We start from the raw sequence: 22443 nt of genomic DNA on the forward strand, positions 1-22443 counted from the left end.
GAAATATAGAAAGATACTTTTGCATAAGTCCCTTCCTTCCCCTATTCCCTCCCCAGGCCTCACTAAGCAGCAGCAGATCGGCTGGGCATGGTGGTTCACGCCTCTCATCCCAGCACTTTGGGAGGCCGAGGCGGGTGGATCACATGAGGTCAGGAGTTTGAGACCAGCCTGGCCAACATGGTGAAATCTCGACTTAATTTTGTAAAAATACAAAATTAGCCGGGTGCGGTGGCAGGCGCCTGTAATCCCAGCTACTCAGGAGGCTGAGGCAGGAGAATTGCTTGAACCCAGGAGGCGCAGGTTGCAGTGAGCCGAGATGACGCCATCGCACTCCGGCCTGGGTGACAAGAGTGAACTCTGTCTCAAAAAAACAAAAACAAAAAAAGCAGCGGCAGATCTGGCACAGTTTTCTCAGAATCAATTTATGTACAGACTTCTTTTCAAGGAAAATAAATACTTCCAACATTGAAGAATGGACTAGATGCCCTGGGTCAGTGAATCCCAATTTGAGAAAATCTTCCTTAAGAAACTATAGTCTGGCTGGGCATGGTGGATCACGCCTGTAATCCCAGCACTTTGCGGGGCTGAGGCGGGTGGATCGCCTGAGGTCAGGAGTTCCAGACCAGCCTGGCCAACATAGTGAAACCCTGTCTTTACTAAAAATACAAAAAATTAGCTGGGTGTGGTGGCGGGCGCCTGCAATCCCAGCTACTCGGGACCCTGAGGCAGGAGAATCGCTTGGACTGGGGAGGCAGATGTTGCAGTGAGCTGATATCATGCCATTGCACTCCAGCCTAGGCAACAAGAGTTAGACTCAGTCTCAAAAAAAAAAAAAAAAAAAAGAGGAAACTATAGTCATAGTCATAGAATTATCCTTCATAAATTATCACTGCAAAAAAGTTAGTGTTAGCAAAATATTTTTATATTATCGTCAAAATAAAAGCCTTGACAACAAAAATCACCTAGAACTTGCCGACTTCAAAGAATATACTTTTAACAATACTTTTCAAACATTTTTAAAGCATCTGAACCCTTATTTCAAATCAAATGTACTGTGGAATTCCAACACATAAAGCAGTGCAGCTGTTCTGATTAAAGTGGGGTAAGAGGCTGAAACCCCTACTTCTTATTTGAAAAATCCACTGACGCCATGGAAGGAGCACCAGCCTAGGAGCCAGAAGATCTGAGTTTTAATGCACAGTGCCTGGCACCTAGTAGGCTCTCCACATACCATGCTACTGTTGCAGACAGGGTGGTCAGGAAAGGCCTCTAAGGAGAAGAGACCCAAATGAGGTAAAAGGGCTCCCCATTAGAAGATGAGGGAGGAGCATTCCAAGCTAAGGAGCATGGGAGCAATTTAGTGTGTTCAAGAACCTCGAGAAGGCCAGTGTGGCTCAGCAGAGGGAGCAAGGGTGGAGGTGGAAAGCAAGACACAGATCACATCAGCCTATGAATGATAAAAGAAACCAGAGAAGAGTTTCAAACAGGAAAAAGATGAACTAATTAAAAACACAAAAAGTCACTCTGGCTGCTGTGGGGAGAAGAGTCTATGGAGGGACAAAGGTAGAAGCATGGAGACCAGTTAGGAGGCTACTACAGTACTCCAAATCAGAGACGATGGTGGCTTGGGAAGATGATGAGAAGTGGTCAGACTCAGACATATTTTGAAGGTAGAGTCAATAGGATTTGCTATACTTGTAAGCAAGAAAGAGGATTCAAGGATGGCTCCAAGGATTGGGGCCTAAGCAACAGAAGGATGGAGCTGCCATTGACTCAGTTGTGGAATTCCAGAATAAGGGCAGATGGTGGGAATGGGAATCCAGAGTTGCCCTCTGGATATATTCAGTGTAGGATGCCTAGTAGACATCAAGAAGGGCTGCTGAGTCATGGTGTTTCTCTTTCCCACCCCCGACGCTGAGGCTGACATTGCTCCCTGTCATCCTTTGCAGGACAAGAAGCTCATCAAGGCCTTCTTTGAGGTGCTAGCCCACCCCCAGAACTACTTCAAGTACACAGAGAAACACAAGGAGATGCTGCCAAAATCCTTCATCAAGCTGCTCCGCTCCAAAGTTTCCAGCTTCCTGAGGCCCTACAAATAGTAACCCTAGGCTCAGAGACCCAATTTTTTAAGCCCCCAGACTCCTTAGCCCTCAGAGCCGGCAGCCCCCTACCCTCAGACAAGGAACTCTCTCCTCTCTTTTTGGAGGGAAAAAAAAAGTATCACTACACAGACCAGGCACTCTCCCTTTCTGTCTTTCTAGTTTCCTTTCCTTGTCTCTCTCTGCCTGCCTCTCTGTTTCCCCTTTTCTAACATACTACCTAGAAAAGCCATTCAGTACTGGCTCTAGTTCCCCTGAGATGTAAAGCAACAGTACAGCCCCTTCCACTGCCCATTTTACCAGCTCACATTCCTGACCCCATCAGCTTGGAAGGGTGCTAGAGGCCCATGAAGGAAGTGGGTCTGGTGGGGAATGGGGAGGGGAAAGAAGGGCTTCTGCCATTATAGGGTTGTGCCTTGCTACTCAGGGGCCAAAATGTCCCCAGGCTCTGCTCCCTAGGGTGATTCTAACAGCCCAGGGTCCTGCCAAAGAAGCCTTTGATTTACAGGCTTAATGCCAGCACCAGTCCTCTGGGGCACATGGTTTGAGCTCTGGACTTCCCACATGGCCAGCTTTCTTGTCTATACAGATCCTCTCTTTCTTTCCCCACATGTCTGCCTGGGGTCTACTTCATAAGGGTTTACAAATGGCCCACAACACTGAGTTAGTGGACACCGGCTAAATGAGGAAGAGCAGCAGGCATTGTCATGTTGAATGCCCCGCTGTAGCTCCCTGAGAGAAAGACTGTAGCTCTGCAGGACAGAAACCAGGTTTTAAAGCATTGCCAAAAAAAAGAAAACAGAAAGAAAAAAATGTATCATCTAAAGGACTAGACACAGAACAACTGGAAGTCAACTTCAAACACTAATCCCTTTTCTTACTTGTCTTCCCTGGCCCAGCCACCTCCTCGGCCTGATGTGATGCTCCCTGGGGGAGCCCTACTCCCCTTGCTACATGTTCTCCTTAAAGAAACATGGCTATTGACCTGAAGCCAGCCTAGGCCTTGCCCTACAGTTGTTTTTCCCTTGTAGCCCCAGCTGGCTTGTGGGCTTCACCAAAGAGGACCCCACTCTGCAGCCAGCCTGGAGCCACCTACCTCTGGCCTCAGGCTGTGGGCAGCAAAAGGAATGTGTGTGCACTTGGCGAGCCTCCTGCCCACCCTGTCCACACCTAATAAGTGCAATCATTTTGAGTCTTTCTATGTTGTCTAGACGGAGGGGTTTTTGTTTTCTGGGTTTGTTTTTTGTTTTTGTTTCTTTTTCCTCTATTAGCAAAACCCTATTTATAGCTGCCCAAGAGAAAAGAGTGTATGTTTGGAGTGGAAGAAAATCAGTTTTGAATCTCATGAACCTTGAGTGCTGGAGCATCTGATCTATCTCTATGCCACCACTGGCCACCTAGAGCCCTTGGCTGTGGTAATCCAGGGTAATTGCCAGAGGCATCTGATGTGTAGGAAAGTAATTCTGGGGATTTGATGAAGCAGAAAGGAGAGAGACCTATGTTTGCTAAACCAGTCCTGCTATCCCTATGCCTCTCCATGGAGTCAGTGTGGACCTCATGATTATAGAGGCCAATGGAACTGGTCAGTGATTCTCTACCCCAAGTAGGGAAAACCTCCATCTTTTCCCTGTCTTCATCCTGTTATCCCCTGGTGTACACATGGAAGAGGACCAGGACATACCACCTGGGGATGGGCTGACTCAGGGTCCCGAGGCCAGAGACAAAGCTGTGGGAGCCAAGAATAAGAAGGAAGGCATCAGATATTCGCCTGGCTCTGGTCACTTCCCTTTGAAGTTGACTTCAAGCTTAGCTTCCTCAACTACTGTTTTTCAGAAGGAAGAAAGAATCAAATGGAAGAAGAATCAAGTCCATGCCCAAGCCCAAAGCCTGCACACATTCTGCCTTTAATCCAACTGTTGCCTATAAAATTATTTTCTGTTTTCTCACTCTAGTTCCCCCAAAGCTGTACTCCCAATCAATCAAAGGCTACCAACTGACTCCTCAGGTTCATTTCTTTTTTTTTTTTCTTTTTAACTCTCCTGGTAACTCACAGAACAGCTCAGGTTCATTTCTAGGTGACTGTCCTAGGCTACTGCTCCCCCAGGAGACTCAACACTAAATAAAGGAGTCTGACCCCCTGCCCTCCCATCAGTAGCATTCATCAGCCAAAACGACCATAGCAGTAGGTAGCCAATGACACAGCTAGATTCTCTGACAACCATTAGCCAACATCATGGCCCTTGTGGGTAGAGTGTCTGGCTACCTTTGTCTTTCTGGGTCAAGGAGGGCCACTGTAAAGATGCAAAATGGCTGCTTCCAAACAAGGGAAATGGTCATTTAGTAGGAGTGTCTCTGTACTTCCCAGGAAGCACCATGAAAACTGCTTTAATCAACTCTGACTATCCTAATTCTCCACCAGAAGCTAGGATAACTTTTTTTTTTTTTTTTTTTTTGAGATGGAGTCTCGCTCTGTCGCCCAGGCTGGAGTGTAATGGTGCTATCTCGGCCTACTGCAAACTCCACCTCCCAGGCTCAAGCAATTCTGCCTCGGCCTCCCAAGTAGCTGGGATTACAGGCGTGCGCCACCATGCCCAGCTAATTTTTGTATTTTTAGTAGAGATGGGGTTTCACCATGTTGCCCGGGCTGGTCTTGAACTCTTGACCTCAGGTGATCCACCCGCCTCGGCCTCCCAAAGTGCTGGGATTACAGGCATGAGCCACCATGCCCAGCCTAGGGTAACTTTCTGATTCCTCTCTGCCAGCTGTTTTGCATCTCTTGGAAAGCCAAACAGTGACCATGCTTCTTAACTTATGCCTTCAGGGTCTGGCTTCTCCTTTCTCCCTTCCTTTCCTGTCACACCATGCATACATACATACAAATACACATCCTCCAACCATTTATTCCATGGCTTATAAGACCTGCAAATGAGTTCCACAGTATGGAAGGCATAGACCACTAGGCTTCTTAACTGATGTCAAGGCAGATCTTGGTGAGCAGGTAAAAACCTGCTATTGTCCACCAAGTTTAATTTAGGCCCTCCAAGTTGGAGGGTTAAGAACCCAGGCAAAGCTGCTGCTGAATCTATGGAGGAGGTTGGCCCTGGGACAAACTAGGGGTTAACTGGATTGAATGAGGAGTCAATGCTCAGGGACATTCTAGGTCTTTACAGGTCAGATAGAAGAGAGGTTTTTACCATTGGAGGGAAGTGGAAAGATGGTATAAATAGGATCCCTTCATGAAGCAACCCAGAGGCCTCTCTGCAGCATGTAGGGTGTGGGGCTACAGTATTGTGGGGCTTCCGTTCATCTTAGTACAAAACCTCACCTGCTCTGAGCCTGGAACTGGGAGGGCTTCACGCACCAAGTGATGCATACCAGAAAGGCACTTATATCCTCAGCAATATGGCAGTTCCTCTTTGCTTCTCTGCCTCCCTCTTTCTATATTATCAGGCCATGCCTATTCCTACAACCTGAGACAACTCTTGGAGTCAGAAGAAAACTGACCAGATCCTGGATCTGAGCTGCCTGCTCCAGGCCTAGAGATCCCCAAAGGCTGGCACTGAGCTGTGACTGCTTTAACAGCCCCCAAGATTTGGTCAGTTTGAGGTGGTGGAGACTCAGATTTGTTGCTGGAAGTTCAGTAACACAGTCCTGGTCTTTGGCCCTAGAGAAACTTTTTATATATGAGAAGTGTTCTCTATATACATGTTTGAGGTGACTCTGGAATGGATTATGAGGTCATGTCTCAAAATGTCAGAAAATGTTATAGAGCACTCGAACTTTTGTATTTGCTCCTTAACCTCAATATTACAGCCACAAACAAGGGGTACCAAGACAAAGTATAACTGACCATAAGCAGAAAATGTTAACCCTCCAGGCTTCTTTCTTAAGCACAGTAAGAGAAAAGTGGGAGCAAACAACACAAGGATATTTTTACATTTGACCCGCCTCAAAAGTAGCACACCCTATCCTTGTGCCATTATTTGTACAAGGAAATATATGATTAGAAGGAATAGAACCCCCAGTTGTCATCAGCTTTTTTAGACACCACAGGTTTTAGCAGTTTGAACAAACTGAAAACTTTATTCTTCTGTGTGAGCTGAACTCAAGTTTCAGAATAATCATCGCCATGTGGGAGGCTTTTTGTTAAATGCAGAAGAAATCTCAAAATATTGTATTTATATCTGCCTTCCACTGCTGCCAATTTAGTAAGCATCTCCTACACAATCAACAATAAACAGCAAATGATGCAGTTCATAGAGTATTTTGCACTTGGGGAAAAATATGTATCTGAATTGTAAAAAGAAATGTTTGGATTTTGTATGTCTTTTTTATTATTATTAAAATACTAAATGAAACTCCACAACCCGGCATCTTTTCCTCTATCTCAATAGCTTATCCTAGAGCCAAAAAAGCCTTGAGGAGACAATGTCTTCTGGCTTCCAGATAAAACTTAACCCAAATTTTTTTTGGCAACTCATCCCTAATGATTTTAAAATTTGAAAAGGCTTGTGTTTTGTCTGTCCTTAAAAGCAGCATCAAGTATTACCTCCTGAGGGGGATCTAAGGAGTAGGGGAAATTTATTGTTCCTCCTCACCACAGTACAGTCCACAACAGCTGGCCAGCCCACAGGTGGTTCAGCACCTCCCTAGTCAGGATGTCCCACCTCTAGGAAAGCGCCAGCACTGAGGGTCACCCAGTGTCATTCTTTGTATGCAGTACACTCTTAGCCACCAAATAGTATTGTGAAATACAGATCATTTAGTCACTACCACCATCACTGCTCCTACAGGGCAGGAGAAAGCAATCTCCAATCTCTTTTATAAATGAACAGTCCCAATTTCTAGGCTCAGAGATGATAGATAAAACTTTGCTGTCGCAATTGTATAATTCCCTGACATGAAATTTTATTGGATTTAATATCTACATGATATAGCCATTTAAGAGTATAACTTGAGGAACAAGGAAAAATCTACCTGATCAAAAAACATGTTGGGGTGGCCTATCAGAATCTTAAATTTACCCTTTAGCATCTATAATGAAGATACAGATGAAGTACATTCATTCCATAATTACTGAGCTCCTACTATATGCCAGGTAGTGAGCACCTGCTCATCAGCTCATTGACAATAGCCATGCTCAAGATCCACGCTCCTCATGTAACTTTCTGATTATAATTGATCTTCCCAGATAAGATTTCCCCAACAGGAGCGATAATCCAGTTCACTTGGTGGCTATACGTATAAAAGAATGCACTGGTATTCTATTATGTACATTAACTTCCTATGAGTTTGATTTAATGTGACAAAACATGAACACCTTTGCGTGGACTGACCCAAAATCACACTTCTAAAACTGCAAAGCCAAGGACCATATCCATGACCTTCACACTATACCAACTTGGAGCCATCCTCTTTGACTTCTCTCATAACTCACTTCTATTCTAAGAACAACACATCTTCCTCCTTACTTCCTAGGACATTTGCTTTGGTGTCTCAAAATAATGGATAGTCAGGGACATTGGAGTTTGGATATGTCTATATTAAGAAGTCTTCCAAGTGGGGTAAATGAAGATTTTTCCTAGGGTACGTAAGACTGCAAGGAATACCCAGGCAATAGCCTCAAATCAGTCTGAGGAGAGTTTTAAAGGAATAAATTTCCAGATCCTCAACTTCCCTATAAAATATTTTCTAAAACCAGGCTGGGTGCACTGGCTCACACCTGTAATCCCAGCACTTTGGGAGGCTGTGGCGGGCGGATCGCCTGAGGTAAGAGTTTGAGACCAGCCTGGCCAACATAGTGAAATCCCGTCTCTACTAAAAATACAAAAATTAACCGGGTGTGGTGGTGCACACCTGTAATTACAGCTACCTGGGAGGCTGAGGCAGGAGAATCTCTTGAACCCAGGAAGGGGAGGTTGCACTGAGCTGAATTGGGCCACTGCACTCCAGCCTGGGTAACAAAGCAAGACTCCATCTCAGAAAAAAAAAAAATAGCCGGGTGTGGTTGGCAGGCACCTGTAATCCCAGCTACTTGGCAGGCTGAGGCATGAGAATCACTTGAACCCAGGAGGCGGAGGTGGCAGTGAGCCGAGGTCGTGCCACTGCACTCTAGCCTGGGCAACAGGAGCAAAACTTCATCTCAAAAAAAAAAAAAAAGGCCAGGCACAGTGGCTCACGCTTGTAATACCCGCACTTTGGGAGGCCGAGACAGGCAGATCACAAGGTCAGGAGTTTGAGACCAGCATGACCAACATGGTGAAACCCCATCTCTACTAAAAATACAAAAATTAGCCGGGCGTGGTGGCGCGCGCCTATAATCCCAGCTACTCAGGAGGCTGAGGCAGGAGAATCGCTTGAACCCAGGAGGCGGAGGTTACAGTGAGCCGAGATCACGCACTCCAGCCTGGGTGACAGAGCGAGACTCCGTCTCAAAAAAAAACAAAAAAAATTCTAAAACCAATCCGTTTGGGAGCCAGCTGACATATTCATGCACATTCTCCACTCTACCACTGCCCCCACTTTCACCATAGTCCTTGTCCTACTTTACAAAAGAAAGGAATATCTCTCCCCTACACTGAATCTTGATGCATGGTCCAGGGTGTAAAAACCTGGGGAGCTGGGAGGGAGCAATTATTTTCTACTTCCTATCAAAATATTCCCATTGCAATCAGTCTTCCTATTTTATCTTATATAAAATGTTTATTATTTTCTACCTCCTAGCAAAAAGTGAAATTGCTAACTGCTCAATTCATTATTTCTTAGCAAATACAGCTTTCCTTTCTAAAAAATACAGATGAAAAAAATTTGTGTAACAAGATTATTAGTTATTTCTGATTTTTAGACATGATTCTCATTTAATTGTTCCCAAAAGCTGAACAACAAGAGTTTGATGAAAGCAGGCACACACATTTATATATGCCTTCTATATGACTTCTCAAAACTGATGGATTTAACTATACATTATACAGCATTATTCCTAATTATATAATGAAAAACAGTACTATCTTATTTTTACCATTTATTATGTTAATAGTAGGTCTAAATAATTTTAATCTTGACTGGTTTATTAGTGGTCCATTTTATAAGCTATAGTTAATCATTTATTTCCTAATAATTTTTATAATATTCCTCAAAATGAATGTTAACATATTTATTTGAATGGAAGAATAAAGTCAGACATTTTTCTAACAGAAAGTAGGTCTGATTTGGCTGATTGGTTTGAAATGAAAACTGGCTTTGCCAATTCCACAAATGGCAGTTGTTTTCTATACAGTGAATGAGCGGAATCTGCATTTCAGTTTAACAAAAAGATCTTGAAAACATGTAATAATTAAAGAATTTTACCAAAAAATATTGTGTAGGCAAAGAAGTATGGAAATCAATATCTGATTAACAAAGTGTCTCTGAGTGTAAAGGTCACAGATAATTAATAATCATGTTTAATAAAACCAAAACTGAGACTCTAATAACTAAATCCTTTTGGAAGTTCAGTGGTTTCTAATCTTTTACTTTTAACAAAATTAAAAGAAGACTCTATTTGATAGTATTAATAGATCACTCTGTGATTGCTGGCATATAATTTAGAAGTTCAAAGACTCAAATAATATCATTGTAACAAATCTCTTCCTTTCCCAATTGTGGAAACAAGGTTTCTCAATACTCATGTCTATAAAAATAAAAAATAGGTAAAGGATTGATGTTGCACCTTATCTCCTTCTACCATTAGGTAATATTAATCCATGAATACCTGAACTAATTGGGGAGAAACACCATATTTCTCATTAACAGATGCATTTTCAATAAAAATTGTACTTTTTAGGTTTTACAAGTCATAAAAATGTTAAAAATATTTAGGAAAATTTAGTATTTAGTAATATTTAGTAAAAAAAAAGTTTAGTAAATTATATACTAATGATTACAGGAAGTGAATGGAATTCGAAGTTTAAGGAGAAAGAGAACCATATAAAATTTCTGTTAAAGAGCTTGTTCATATATTTTTAAGTGGATGATGGTAGGCATTAGATTTTTTAGGGTACTTGGAATCCACCGGATACTTTTTTTTAATTTGAGACAAGAGTCTCACTCTGTCGCCCAGGCTAGAGTGCAGTGGCACAATCTCAGCACACTGCAACCTCCGCCTCCCGGGTTCAAGTGAGTCTCCTGCCTCAGCCTCCCGAGTAGCTAGGACTACAGGCATGCACCACCATGCCCGGCTAATTTTTGTATTTTTAGTAAAGACAGGGTTTCACCATCTTGGCCAGGCTGGTCTCGAACTCCTGACCTCGGGATCCGCCTGTCTCAGCCTCCCAAAGTGCTGGGATTACAAGCATGAGCCACTGTGCTCATGCTTACATACATTAAGAATGATGTAGACCAAGTGCGGTGGCTCATGCCTGTAATCCCAGCACTTTGGGAGGCCAAAGCGGGCGGATCACGAGGTCAGGAGATTGAGACCATCCTGGCTAACACCGTGAAACCCCGTTTCTACTAAAAATACAAAAAATTAGCCAGGCATGGTGGCGCACACCTGTAGTCCCAGCTACTCGGGAGGCTGAGGCAGGAGAATTGCTTGAACCTGGAAGGGGAAGTTGCAGTGAGCTGAGATTTCGCCACTGCAGCACTCCAGCCTGGTTGACAGAGTGAGACTCCGTCTCAAAAAAAAAAAAAAAATGATGTAAGTCTTAGTTTAAGATGTCAAAATTTGAAATTGTATCCTCTATAAGTATTTAAATTAATGAAGGAAAATTTAGGTATCAACTTAAAAATGAACAAGAGGTACATAGCTCTTCAAAATTCTTTTATGGGTTCATTCTAAAAAATGTCTGAAGATCACCAGCCTATATGTTGAGTGGAAGGGATAGGACAGAAACTGCTAGCAATGGTCTTCAATACTGCCCTCCAAAATATCCTCAACAATTCTCCTGAGGACCTGAAATTACCTTCGATTAGGATCATTACTTCAGATTCAGACACTGTTTCCCAGAGCTCTTGTTAAATGTATAATTGCAGAGGTGACTGGCCATTAGATTACGATCCGTAAGGAATGTGAGAAAAGACATATATATAGAGAGAGAGCTATGGAAAAAGGGTGGTTGGAGAGGGACAAACTCAGGTACAGCCTGAGTTCTATACTCTGCGGTATTTCTAACCCTCAATTCATATTATAAGAGGAGCTACTTAATCCTCTCTGTATCTATAAGGTACTTTCTTTTTCTTTTTCTTTCTTTTTTTTTTTTTTTTGAGACGGAGTCACACTGTTGCCCACGCTGGACTGCAATGGTGCGATCTCGGCTCACTGCAACCTCCGCCTCCCGGGTTCAAGCAATTCTCCTGCCTCAGCCTCCGGAGTAGCTGGGATTACAGGCGCCCGCCACTACGCCCAGCTAATTTTTTGTATTTTTAGTAGAGAGGGGGTTTCACTATGTTGACCAGGCTGGTCTCGAACTCCTGACCTCGTGATCCGCCCGCCTCAGCCTCCCAAAGTGTTGGGATTACAGGCGTTTAAGCCACGGCGCCCGGCCTATAAAGTATTTTCTATGGGAAACAACTTGTCAAACTTCCACCAAAAAGGAATAGAAAGAGGGCAGCATAGTGGCCAGGCAGTTTATTTCCACACTAGGAGATACAGAAGGGATTAATTCTAACCATAGGAATTCTAACCATCAAATGTCACTCACTGGCCTACCTAAACTGAACTCTGGTCCCAGCCAGAACAAATAAGATCAGGAAGAGGGGATGTCTAAGACTGAAAGGGGGGCTTTCCAGTTAAGCTCTTCAGGCAGGAGAGGAAAAGGATGTCCGTGTCCCCAAAGACACCTTTAGCTACCACAAGCCCCAAACCCCGTACTTTGTAACTGTGTCTAGTTTACGTCCTTTAAAAATTATTCTTATTAAGTTAAATTGTTTTCGGGGCAGGGAAGATACAAAAGAAACCAGTTAAAGTCGGAAAGGATAGAGAGGGGAAAGTTTCTCACCTCATTCCTCCAGCCACCCAGTTCCTCTCCTAAAAGGCAATCTTTACCAGTTCCTTCTCTAACGCCCCTCCTTTTCAATTTGATTTTTTACCGAAAGCTCGCTCTCTTTTAATTTTCCCTCAGGTTTCTGAAAATTTCCCAATCGCAGCCCCTCCCAGCAGGGAAATAGTAAAGGGGCTTGGTTTTTATGTTCACCCCAAAGCAAGTCTACAAAAGGGAGTAGCCGGTTTCGAGCCTGACGGTGGAGCTGACGCGGGAATGAGACAGAACCTGAGAGGACCGCCAGGGCGCCCTCCCTGCGGAGGCGAGTCCCTCACCGCCCCTCTACATCGTCCTTTTCAATAAGGAGCTCTTAATACCTGCAACTGCTTCCTTCAAGGGGTGTCTCGAAGATCAGAAGGCAAGGCCTGCGGACTGCGCACCTTAAAGCGCTTCGGGACCGTAAGACAGTGAGTGCTGGGCGCGGCCGGGAAGAAGCCTAGGGGCTCTGAGCTCGGAGGGCAGAGACCGAAGCCCCGGGGCCTGCGTCCCTCACAACCTGCGCCTCCTGTCCTCCCGCGCTACTTCCGAAGCAAACCTTCTCGCCCGCAGGCCGCAGAAGTGATGGCGCAAAGCCCTCGGGGCCTCCGCCACCTCCTCACGCTTCTGGTGGACCGAATCCTTGGAAGGGACAGGTAGCTGTTCCTGATTGCTATAGCGACGACCCGGCTCCCAGCGGCGCCCAGGCCCTGACCCGGGCGTCGTGACGTCAGCACGCCTTCCCCGGGCGCTCAGCCTCGCGGGCCATGCGTCACCCCGGCCTTGGGCGGGGGCGGGGCTCCGAGGAGCTCGGTTCAGATCCCGGCCGCCTGGGCTCCGGGAGCCCCGGAACCAGGATAAGTTGGATGGCTGCCGCGGCGAAGCGGGGGGCGGGGTGGACCGTGCCCGGTATTTTCTATACGGGTTCCGGGGCCCCGTAGAGGCGCGCCAAGAGAAGAGGAAAGTGCGGCGGCCCTGGAACCTGGATATCGCGCGAGGCAAGCTGCGCGCGGGCGGGCGGGCTATGGCGCAGGCGGGTTGTGGGGCTGGCGCTGGTGGCGGGGCCCGGTGCATGGCGGTCTGTCGGCGGAGTCGCCCTCGGGGGCTGTCAGGTTGGTGGCTGCGGGAAGAGTGGGCCAACCATGCCCAGGGCGGGAGGCCGGGCGGGCGCAGGACCCCGGGAAGGTCCCGAGCCCGGCGTGCCCACCTCCCTCCGGCCCTAGCAGGGCGGCCTGGCCGCTGCACCGCGGCCGGGCCCCCTCCCCCACCCGGGGTCCCTGCCCCTCTTTTCCGCCTTGTGGCCCCTGCCCCGTGACTCCCAAACCCCACCTCGTGACGGCACCCGCCTCCACCCTTGTGACCCCACACCCCACCCACTGACCCCAAGACCTTACCAGGTAACCGTTGGTTATTATTCATTGGCTGCTAACCCAGGAATTTCCCCAGCACTTCTCAGAGACCCACCAACCAGTGACTCCCTCAGTTTTAATCCGGTGACTCACATGACCCTAAGATCCCCACACTCCTCCTTAGTGACCCCCAAACCTGGGTAACCCTCCTGGCCCAGTAACCCCCCCGAGTCTACCTTGTGTTCCCCACAAACTCGGTGACTCCTCTCAAGACTCTGCTGGCAACTCTTAAGCCCTACTCCAATAGTTTTCCACCCACTCACCTTGTACACAGCCCTCAGTATCTTTACCCTGTAGCCCTGTGACCCTCGTTCCACGTCTGTCTTTATCCTAAAATCGCCCCCGCTGGCATCTCTCTCTGCGATCCCAGCCCTTCAGTGTCAATCAGCACATGAGTTACAAGCGTCCAGCACCTTTCTGGTGCTGAGGAGGATATAGAGATTAATATGAAGTAGTAATAATTGGAGGCATCAGAGAATTCTGGATCAATCCAGAATCCAGTCAATCCAGTGTGTGGTCCCAGCTCTGTCACTGCTGTGCTTTAGGGACCTAGGAGAAGTCCCCTCCTCAGTCTGGACCTCAGTTTCTCATCATGACTGTGATGAGGTTGGATTAGATGATCTTTGAGTTTCCTTCCGTCTGTGAAATTACGCAGTTCTCAGTCAAGATAATAATTTTTTGCAATCATTTTTGTATCCCACCCTGGAAGTTTCTTCTTGTAACCTCACCCCAGGATCTGCTTGCATCATGACCCTTATTCATTCCCGGATCACCCTCTTCACTCTTAATAGTGCAAACCCATTTCCCTTGATCAGGCCCCATCAGTTAACATGTTTGCAAAGCAGTATAGCAGAGTGCTTCATTTGGGGGCATTGAGTTCATAACAAACCTAGGTTCTAGTCTGATTCTGGCCCTTCAGCTATGGGACTTTTGGTGTATTATTTAGCCTGTCTTAACTTCAGTCTCCACCTCTGCTAAGGGAGAAAATAGTAGTGCCTGACATAACACATGTAAAGCACCGGGCACCATGCCTGGCTCATGGGAACCCTTAGCATAAGCTGTTGTTAGAAATGAGAAGCTGTTATGGATCTTACTCTGTCCTGAGTGCTAGGGATTTAACAGACTGAACGTGTGGCCCATACCTTGCATTATATTGCTATTACTGACATCTTGGAATCCCTATCTTCTCATCTCTGCTGTAGCCTCACTTCTCTGGTTCTTACCCTGATTTTGCCTCAATAACGATTGGCTTGCTGAATACCTACTGTGTGCCAAGCTCTGGCTATATAAGTTAAATTTACCTCTCAACAGCCCCAAGAGTTAATTATTATTATATCCACCATTTTCCCTTCCCATATTTTTGTTTGGTTGGTTGGTTGGTTTCATAGAAATGAACCAGAAACTCTCACAGCTAAGTAGCAGAGCTAAGATTTGAACCCACAGTTTAAAAAAACAAAACAAAACCCTACTCCATTGCCTGCCTTTCCCCCAGACTTACTCAGCCTCAGCTCCTTGTTCCTTATTTTCTAGTAATTCCTAAATCCAACATCAGCTCATTCCTTGATCCCCAAGGTTTCTGTTCTTGAGCTCCTAGCCTCAAGGGATCCTCCCACCTTAGCCTCTCAAGTAGTTGAGATTATAGGTGTGAGCCACCGAGACTGGCCCTGACCCCCAAGGTTTCTATTACCCTTTGCCATGTAACTTGGTGGCTTTCTCATCCTACTGTTCATGACTTTTGATCTCATATCCCCTGAAGCCCCTGCACCTTGTAGGGGAGGGAAAATATCTTCTTAGGTTCATGGCTTAGGCCCCTATAACAAAACACATTTAATAAGAGAAGACTATATACATTTATTTAATGTAAGTTTTATGTGACAGGAGCCTTCATAAGGAAATGAAGACCCAAAGAAATGATTAAACTTGTGTATTTTTATACTAGATTTGATGAAGAGTGGATAGTTGTGGAAAAATACAAAAAGGGTAATATCAAATAGTAATAAGCTGGGAGAAACTTAGCAAGGCCTGTTTGTTCAGACTCTTCTCTGTGTCCCTGTGTCTTCACAGATAAGGGTGCTTCTTTCCTCTGAGTATAGGGAGGGCACCTCTCTATGAGGGTATTATGACCTGCTTCAGGGGAAAGTCAGAAAAATCCTTCCTAGGTTTTGTGATCTGCTTCGAGGAGAAGAGCCTCGGAGAAAGTGAGAGTGACCTTCCTACTGCCATTTTCTCAAGTTGCCATATTTTGGAGTAGTGTCTTGAACCCAGTCAACTTCTCTCTTCATCCTTTGCCCAAAATATCTCTTGTTCTATGAATCTTTGACGCTCCCAGCCCTTTCCCTGTGAACTCACTCACCGTACAGTGTCTCCCACCTCACTGGCACTTTACCCCAAATCCTTTCATCTTGTTAAGTCCCTTAGCCCCAGGAATCCACATGTCTGTATGCTCTAAAACCCTCTAGCCCAGTTGTCTTTCATCCTATTTTTAGTCTCAGTGTTCTACTCCCACCACCCCACCTTCTGCCATCCTCAGCCACATTCTGTGACCTGAAACCTTCATATAATTTGTCCTTCATTTAGTGACCTCTTGATGTGACTAGCTTCAATGGAATCAGCTCCTTCCATCCCAGCATGAACCAATCCTGTATAACTTGCACACCCTCCCATTCTAAGGCTTTTCCTCTCATACCCTTGCCCAGTATCCTGTGAGATCCTGCCTCTCAGATTCCTCCCTCACCTTTTGAAACCCGGATTGTCTTTCACCCTTCCACAGGGCCTTCCCCTTCCTGCCTTCCTCTTATTTGTCCCCTCAGCCATCCTCACCTCACCAATCTTGATAACTGATTACAATATAGATCTCCCTTCCATCTCAGGTCTGCTCCTTTCTTCCTCCACTCTCTTGTGCATCTATCTCCAGGGTCATGCGTATGCCCCTGCTGCTTTCAGCTCTGCTTCCTTCATACGCTGCACTGTCCCACCAAACTTCATCAGTCTCTTCGGTTTATCCAGAGAACTACACTCTTCTCTGGGAACTTCTGATGACTTCTGATAGATCACCAAAGGATCTTGGTTTTTTAGAGGGCAGGGAGAGAACCCTTTGAAGTCCTTCAGAATCGATCTAGCTGTGTCTCCTGGACGCCCTCCCACTATCCTATCCTGTTGTGAAGCTGCTTGCTGTACATGCCCTCAGGGTAGAATGCTTTGGGTGTCAGCTTCTGCAGGCACTGAATTAGCCCCATTGTTTTCCAAGCCCTGGGAAAACTTGATAATCCCCACCCACTGAAGTCTGGAGAGTCAGTAGCAAAATGTGACATCAAAGATCCACATCCAAAAGTCTATTCTGTGGGTCACCAAATTCCCAGGTCTCTTATAATGTACTTATTGGCTGTGCAGCAATAAATACAGCAGAAACTAAAACTAGAGTTGAGGAAAGGGTATACCCTGGGTTCTACAACTGCTGTGGGTGGATTTTAAAAAGGAGCTCTTGCCTTAGATTTGTTTACTTAGGGCACAGAACTTATTCTGCTTTGTATTTGAGTTATTTGTGTACTTTTCTCACCCCCACTGTGTGAGCTCTGTGAGAACAGAGACTAGGTTTTGTTTTGTTTTCTTTTCTTTTTTTTTTACTTTATTTATTTATTTATTATTATACTTTAGGTTTTAGGGTACATGTGTGCAATGTGCAGGTTAGTTACATATGTATACATGTGCTTTTCTTTTCTTTTTGAGATGGAGTCTCACTCTGTCACCCAGGCTGGAGTGCAGTGGTGCAGTCTTGGCTCACTGCAACCTCCCCGTCCTGAGTTCAAGTGATTCTCCCACCTCAGCCTCCCAAGTAGCTGGTATTACAGGCACCTGCAACCATGCCCAGCTAATTTTTGTATTTTTAGTAGAGACGGGGTTTCACCATGTTGGCCAGACTGATCTCTAACTCCTGACCTCAGGTGATCCACTGGCCTCAGCCTCCCAAAGTGCTGGGATTACAGGCACGAGCCACTGCACCTGGCCGGTTTTCTTTATCTTCTGTCTTCATCTCATCCCTCACATTTAGCAGGTAGTCAGTAAATACCTGTTGGATTAAATTAACTCACTCAGAAATTCTGCATCAGGTGTACACAAGTAAAAGCAGTTCATGTCTACATTCATTTTGTTGACACAACACCCCTCCCCAAAGTTCTCCAAACATGATAATGGGCATGTCCCTTGATTTAAACAGTCAGTAATTTAGACACTTCCTTTTTCAGTCATTGCTTGGGTGGGGGAATGGGTATAAGTGCTTTTTTTTTTTTTCCTACTTTATTTCTGGTAAGATTAGATTGTTTGATGCAGTTGCTCAAATACAGTGGTAACAGCATCAGGGGCTGTCTTATATAAATCTGTTCTCAAGAAAACAGCTAGTTTGAAATATTTAGTGTGGGTTGCAGAGACGATTAAGGAACAGAGGAAACCAAGGAGGCAAAATGTTGGTAATTTTTGAAGTTGGGTAATGGGGTCAAGAGGTTCATTATACCATTCCTTCCATTTTTGTGTATATTGGAAATCCATTATAAAAAGATTAAAGGCAGGGGCAGCTAGGTGAACAAGTGCAAATTTAGCACTGTTCCTTGGAAAACACCTCAGAGCAAATGAGCTACTGTTTCTGAATCAGTACTGTTATCTAGGTTAAGTAGTATATTTAGTCCTAACCTTTCTCTGACCTCTTCTGTTTGTAAGATATCAGGATGCTAAATTTAAAAATTAGCACTCTGCAGAATTCTGTACCTGGTGGCCTGGGAATTGTAACATCCTGGCATCAAGCACCTGTTGGACTGCTTCTCAGCTTAGGTGTGGTTTCTGGACCTGGACTCAGGTCCAGGGCTGGACTGGACCTGAGAAGAGGGTGAGGCAGTAAGGAGGAAAGAGGGACCAAGGGCTGGAGAGAGACCAAAGCTCAACTAGGGTCTTCCCCTTCTTGCCTAAAGTTTTCAGGTTACTGGGAGATCCTAAAGGTATATATATTCATTTATTCACTGATTCATTCATCCCACAAATATTTGGTGAATATCTGCTGTGTGCTGGGTACTTTTCTAGGTACTGGGAATAGAGCAGTGAGCTCACTGTTTGAGGAATGGACAGGGTAGAGACAGACAATAAACAAATAAGTAAAATATATATTGAGAAAATTAAGCAGAGAAGGGAGATAGAAAGTGCCAGGAGTAGGCCAGGCGCAGTAGCTCACACCTGTAATCCCAGCACTTTGGGAGGCCAGGTTGGGTAGATAACATGAGGCCAGGAGTTTGAGACCAGCCTGGCCAACATGGCGAAACCCCAGCTCTACTAAAAATACAAAAATTAGCCAGGCGTGGTGGCAGGCACCTGTAATCCCAGCTACTCGGGAGGCTGAGGCACGAGAATCACTTCAACCCAGGAGGCAGAGGTTGCAGTGAGACGAGATCACGCTGCTACACTCCAGCCTGGGCGACAGAGCAAGACTCTGTCTCAAAAAAAAAAAAGAAGAAGAAGAAAGTGCCAGGATTCTGGGTGTTAAAATTTTAAATAGGGTAGTTGAAGAGGGTCCCACTAAAAAGGTAACATTTGAGCAAAGACCTGAAGGAAGTTAGGGGGTAAGTGAAGCATACATCTAGGGGAAGTTTATTTCAGTCAGGAAGAACAGCAAACACAAAGGCCCTAAGGCAGGAATGTGCCCTATATATTCAAGAAACATGAGGAAGCCAGCCAATACGTCTGCAGTATATTAGTGAGAGAAGAAATGGCAGATGTTGCGGTGGGGGTGAATTGGGGGCAGATCACACAGGCCACTGGCTTTTAGTGTGAGTTGTGAGTGAGATGGTAGCCATTAGAGAATTCTAGGCAGATAAATAACATGGCCCGACATATTGAAAAGGTCATTCTGGCTGCTGTGTTGAGAAAAAGCTATAACGGGGCAAAAATGGAAGGAGAGAAACTGGTTAGGAGGCCACTACAGTAGTCTAAATAAGAGAAGTTGGTGGCTTGAACCCAAGGTGAAGCAATGGAAAGGTGAGAAGTGTTGGCTTCTGGATATATTTGGAAAGGAGCCAACAGGATTTGCTGATGGACTGGATGTGATATATAAAAGAAATAGCGGTTGAGGGTGGCTACAGTTTTTTTTTTTCTCAAGACAGTGTCGCTCTGTCACCCAGGCTGGAGTGCAGTGGCATGATCTTGGCTCACTGCAACCTCCGCCTCCTGGGTTCAAGTGATTCTTCTGCCTCAGCCTCCTGAGTAGCTGGGACTACAGGTGCGTGCCAGCACACCCGGCTAATTTTTGTATTTTTAGTAGAGATGGGGTTTCACCATATTTGCCAGGCTGATCTCAAACTCCTGAACTTGTGATCTGCCTGGCTCCCACATTTTTGGCCTGAGTAACAAAATGGTAGAATTCCCATCTACTGAAATTGGGGAGGCTAGAAGGAGGGCAGGTTGTTAGAAGGAGGAGATAAGGAATTCACTCTTGAACATGTCAAGTTTGAAGTGTTTTTTGGATATCAAAGTCGAGATGTTGAGTAAGCAGCTGGATATTCAAGTCTGTTGGAGCCTAGGAAATGTCTACTCTCAGGAAATAAAAGAACACCGTCACCTAGCAAGAAACAGCGGAGTATGGGAAGAACACTGGTGGTCAAGTGTTAGGCCCTGCTCTGCCACCAGGTAGCTATGTGATCCTTTGGGACTCCTCTGGCAACGCAGGCCTCTGTCTCTTAATCTGCAAAATGACTGCTTTATTTTATTTTATTTTATTGTCTATTTCTTTTTTTTTTTTCTCTGAGACGGCGTCTCGCTCTGTCGCCCAGGCTGGAGTGCAGTGGCGCCATCTCGTCTCACTGCAGGCTCCGCCTCCCGGGTTCACGCCATTCTCCTGCCCCAGCCTCCCGAGTAGCTGGGACTACAGGCGCCCACCACTGCGCCCGACTAATTTTTGTATTTTTAGTAGAGACGGGGTTTCACCGTGTTAACCAGGATGGTCTCGATCTCCTGACTTTGTGATCCACCCGCCTTGGCCTCCCAAAGTGCTGGGATTACAGGCTTGAGCCACCGCGTCCGGCCCCTTATCTGTTTCTTTGACAAGGTCTTGTTCTGTCACCCAGGCTGGAGTGCAGTGGTGCAATCATGGAGGCTCACTGCAGCAGCGACCTCTCCAGCTCAATCAGTGCTCCCATGTCAGCCTCCTGAGTAGCTGGGACTACAGAGATGGGCACCACCACGCCTGGCTAATTTTTGTATTTTTGGTAGAGAGGGTTTCACCATGCTGCCCAGGCTGGTCTTGAACTCCTGGGCTCAAGCCTCCACCTGCCTCGGTCTCCCAAGGTGCTGGGATTACAGGCATGAGTCACCACACCCAGCCAAAATGACCACTTTAGACTAGGAATGAGCTGTCTTCTCAGCCCCTCCTATTGTGGGAGTTGATGAATTAAGTGCTTAGAATAAACATGATAATATATGTGTATCTGAGAGCATCTTGGAAACTGCTGAGTTCTACACCAGGTAGTGGTATTGGCAATAAGATTTCTTCCTTCATTTGCTAAAGTAATACCCAGTGAGTGCCTGCCATGTGGTGGGCACTATGTCACATGAGGATACGATGATGGAGAAGACGAATCTGTGCCCTCAGGGAGCACCACAGACAACCTCCCTGGTGTGGCTTCACTGCCAAGTGCAGACAAAACATGGGGCTGGAGTGTGACATTAGCCAGGGAAAGCTTGTTCCTGACCTGGGTCTCCGTGGAAACAGTGAACGTGCCTGTCAAAGATGAGGCAAGATGATAATCCCAATGAGGGAAAAGTCATCCACTTAGCTGGACTAGGGAAGAGTTGGGAGTGGTTGGGAAGGGTTGGAGTGGTGGGGGCTTCAGTTCCTTCCCTCCTCCATTCTTTCCTTCAACGTTTACTTCCTTGCCAGGAGCTTCTCGTAGAAGCTCACAGTTGTGTGGTAGATGAAGAGTTTCAAATCTGGTCTCAGGAGTTCAACTTAGATAATTTACAAGAAGCAGAACTGAATCAGGATTCAAATCTGAGCTAAAGAGCTCAGTTAGCTATATAACCTAATAGTATTAATCATTTGGTATCTGTGGGCACATTCTTTGTTAGGTGCTAATTAGGCTGAAAGGCATGCTCTTCAGGAACTTAAATTATAATCACTATAACAGAAAGTAAGAGTGTTATTTTCCCCTAAAAGAGTCAAGTGTTAAGGAAAACACACTCCGTGGCAGTGTAACCTTTTAACTGCATCTGGAAACTGTCCCTGTGGCTGTGTTTATTCTTGTGTCATTTAGATGTCTACGTTTATGTCGTGAGGAGAGTCTCTTTGACCAGATAAGAGTATAAGATATAGCTCATCCTAATTGACAAAATTAGTCACCCACAAAATTAGTTTAGAGGAGACGTAGTCAACATCTACCACTTAACGGAATGGGGAAATTTTGTCCTGGAGAGTGAAAAAAAAAAAAAAAAAATGAAACCTGGCCGAGCGTAGTGGCTCACACCTGTAATCCCAGCACTTTGGGAGGCTGAGGTGGGCAGATCACGAAGTCAGGAATTCAAGACCAGCCTGGCCAACATGGCGAAACTCCATCTCTACTAAAAATACAAAAATTAGCTGGGCATGGTGGCGTGCAGGAGAATTGCTTTGAACCAGGACCCAGGAGGCGGAGGTTGCAGTGAGCCAAGATCGAACCATTACTCTCCAGCCTGGGCTATAGAACAAGACCTCATCTCAAAAAGAGAAAAAACAAAACAAAAAAAAACCTGCAATACAAATCCAAGTGCAGCTGAAGCCATTGTCTTTAACAGATGGCCCTAACCTGTTTTGAGTGCTGTTTCCTAAAGCTGCCAACAAACTTCAAATGCCTTTTACCCTGGCAGCTATCAGTCAAGATACAGAAATGTGATGGTCTCACAAATCCTATGCAGTTGTCTCTTTTGCTGGTA

At 45.5% G+C, this 22443-nt stretch overlaps 2 protein-coding genes and 1 long non-coding RNA gene across 10 annotated transcripts in view; 2 read left to right on the plus strand and 1 right to left on the minus strand.

The window, feature by feature from the left end:
- The window catches only part of SCUBE3 (signal peptide, CUB domain and EGF like domain containing 3), a 42800-nt gene extending 32598 nt beyond the window's left edge, over positions 1 to 10202 (plus strand). For all 5 annotated transcript variants that reach the window (XM_054490648.2, XM_063666149.1, XM_063666146.1 and 2 more), the window contains one exon: positions 1950 to 10202. In XM_054490648.2, coding sequence (XP_054346623.1) covers positions 1950 to 2099 — 150 coding nt within the window. In that variant the 3' untranslated portion in view covers positions 2100 to 10202. The remainder of the gene's footprint in view (positions 1 to 1949) is intronic.
- LOC134739716 (uncharacterized) overlaps positions 1 to 12886 on the minus strand; it is a 101104-nt gene extending 88218 nt beyond the window's left edge. Inside the window, exon 1 of the long non-coding RNA XR_010126694.1 lies at positions 12436 to 12886. This is a non-coding gene — a long non-coding RNA (uncharacterized LOC134739716). The remainder of the gene's footprint in view (positions 1 to 12435) is intronic.
- ZNF76 (zinc finger protein 76) overlaps positions 12832 to 22443 on the plus strand; it is a 35744-nt gene continuing 26132 nt past the window's right edge. For 2 of the 4 annotated variants that reach the window (XM_054490639.2, XM_054490643.2), the window contains exon 1: positions 12914 to 13206. The gene's annotated coding sequence lies outside the window, so the exon portion shown is untranslated. Of the gene's footprint in view, positions 13207 to 22443 lie in introns of all 4 variants that reach the window. The other 2 variants (XM_054490640.2, XM_054490642.2) reach the window with 2 other exon arrangements.

This window comes from Pongo pygmaeus, chromosome 5 (assembly GCF_028885625.2).
Source record: "Pongo pygmaeus isolate AG05252 chromosome 5, NHGRI_mPonPyg2-v2.0_pri, whole genome shotgun sequence".
NCBI lineage: Eukaryota > Metazoa > Chordata > Mammalia > Primates > Hominidae > Pongo > Pongo pygmaeus.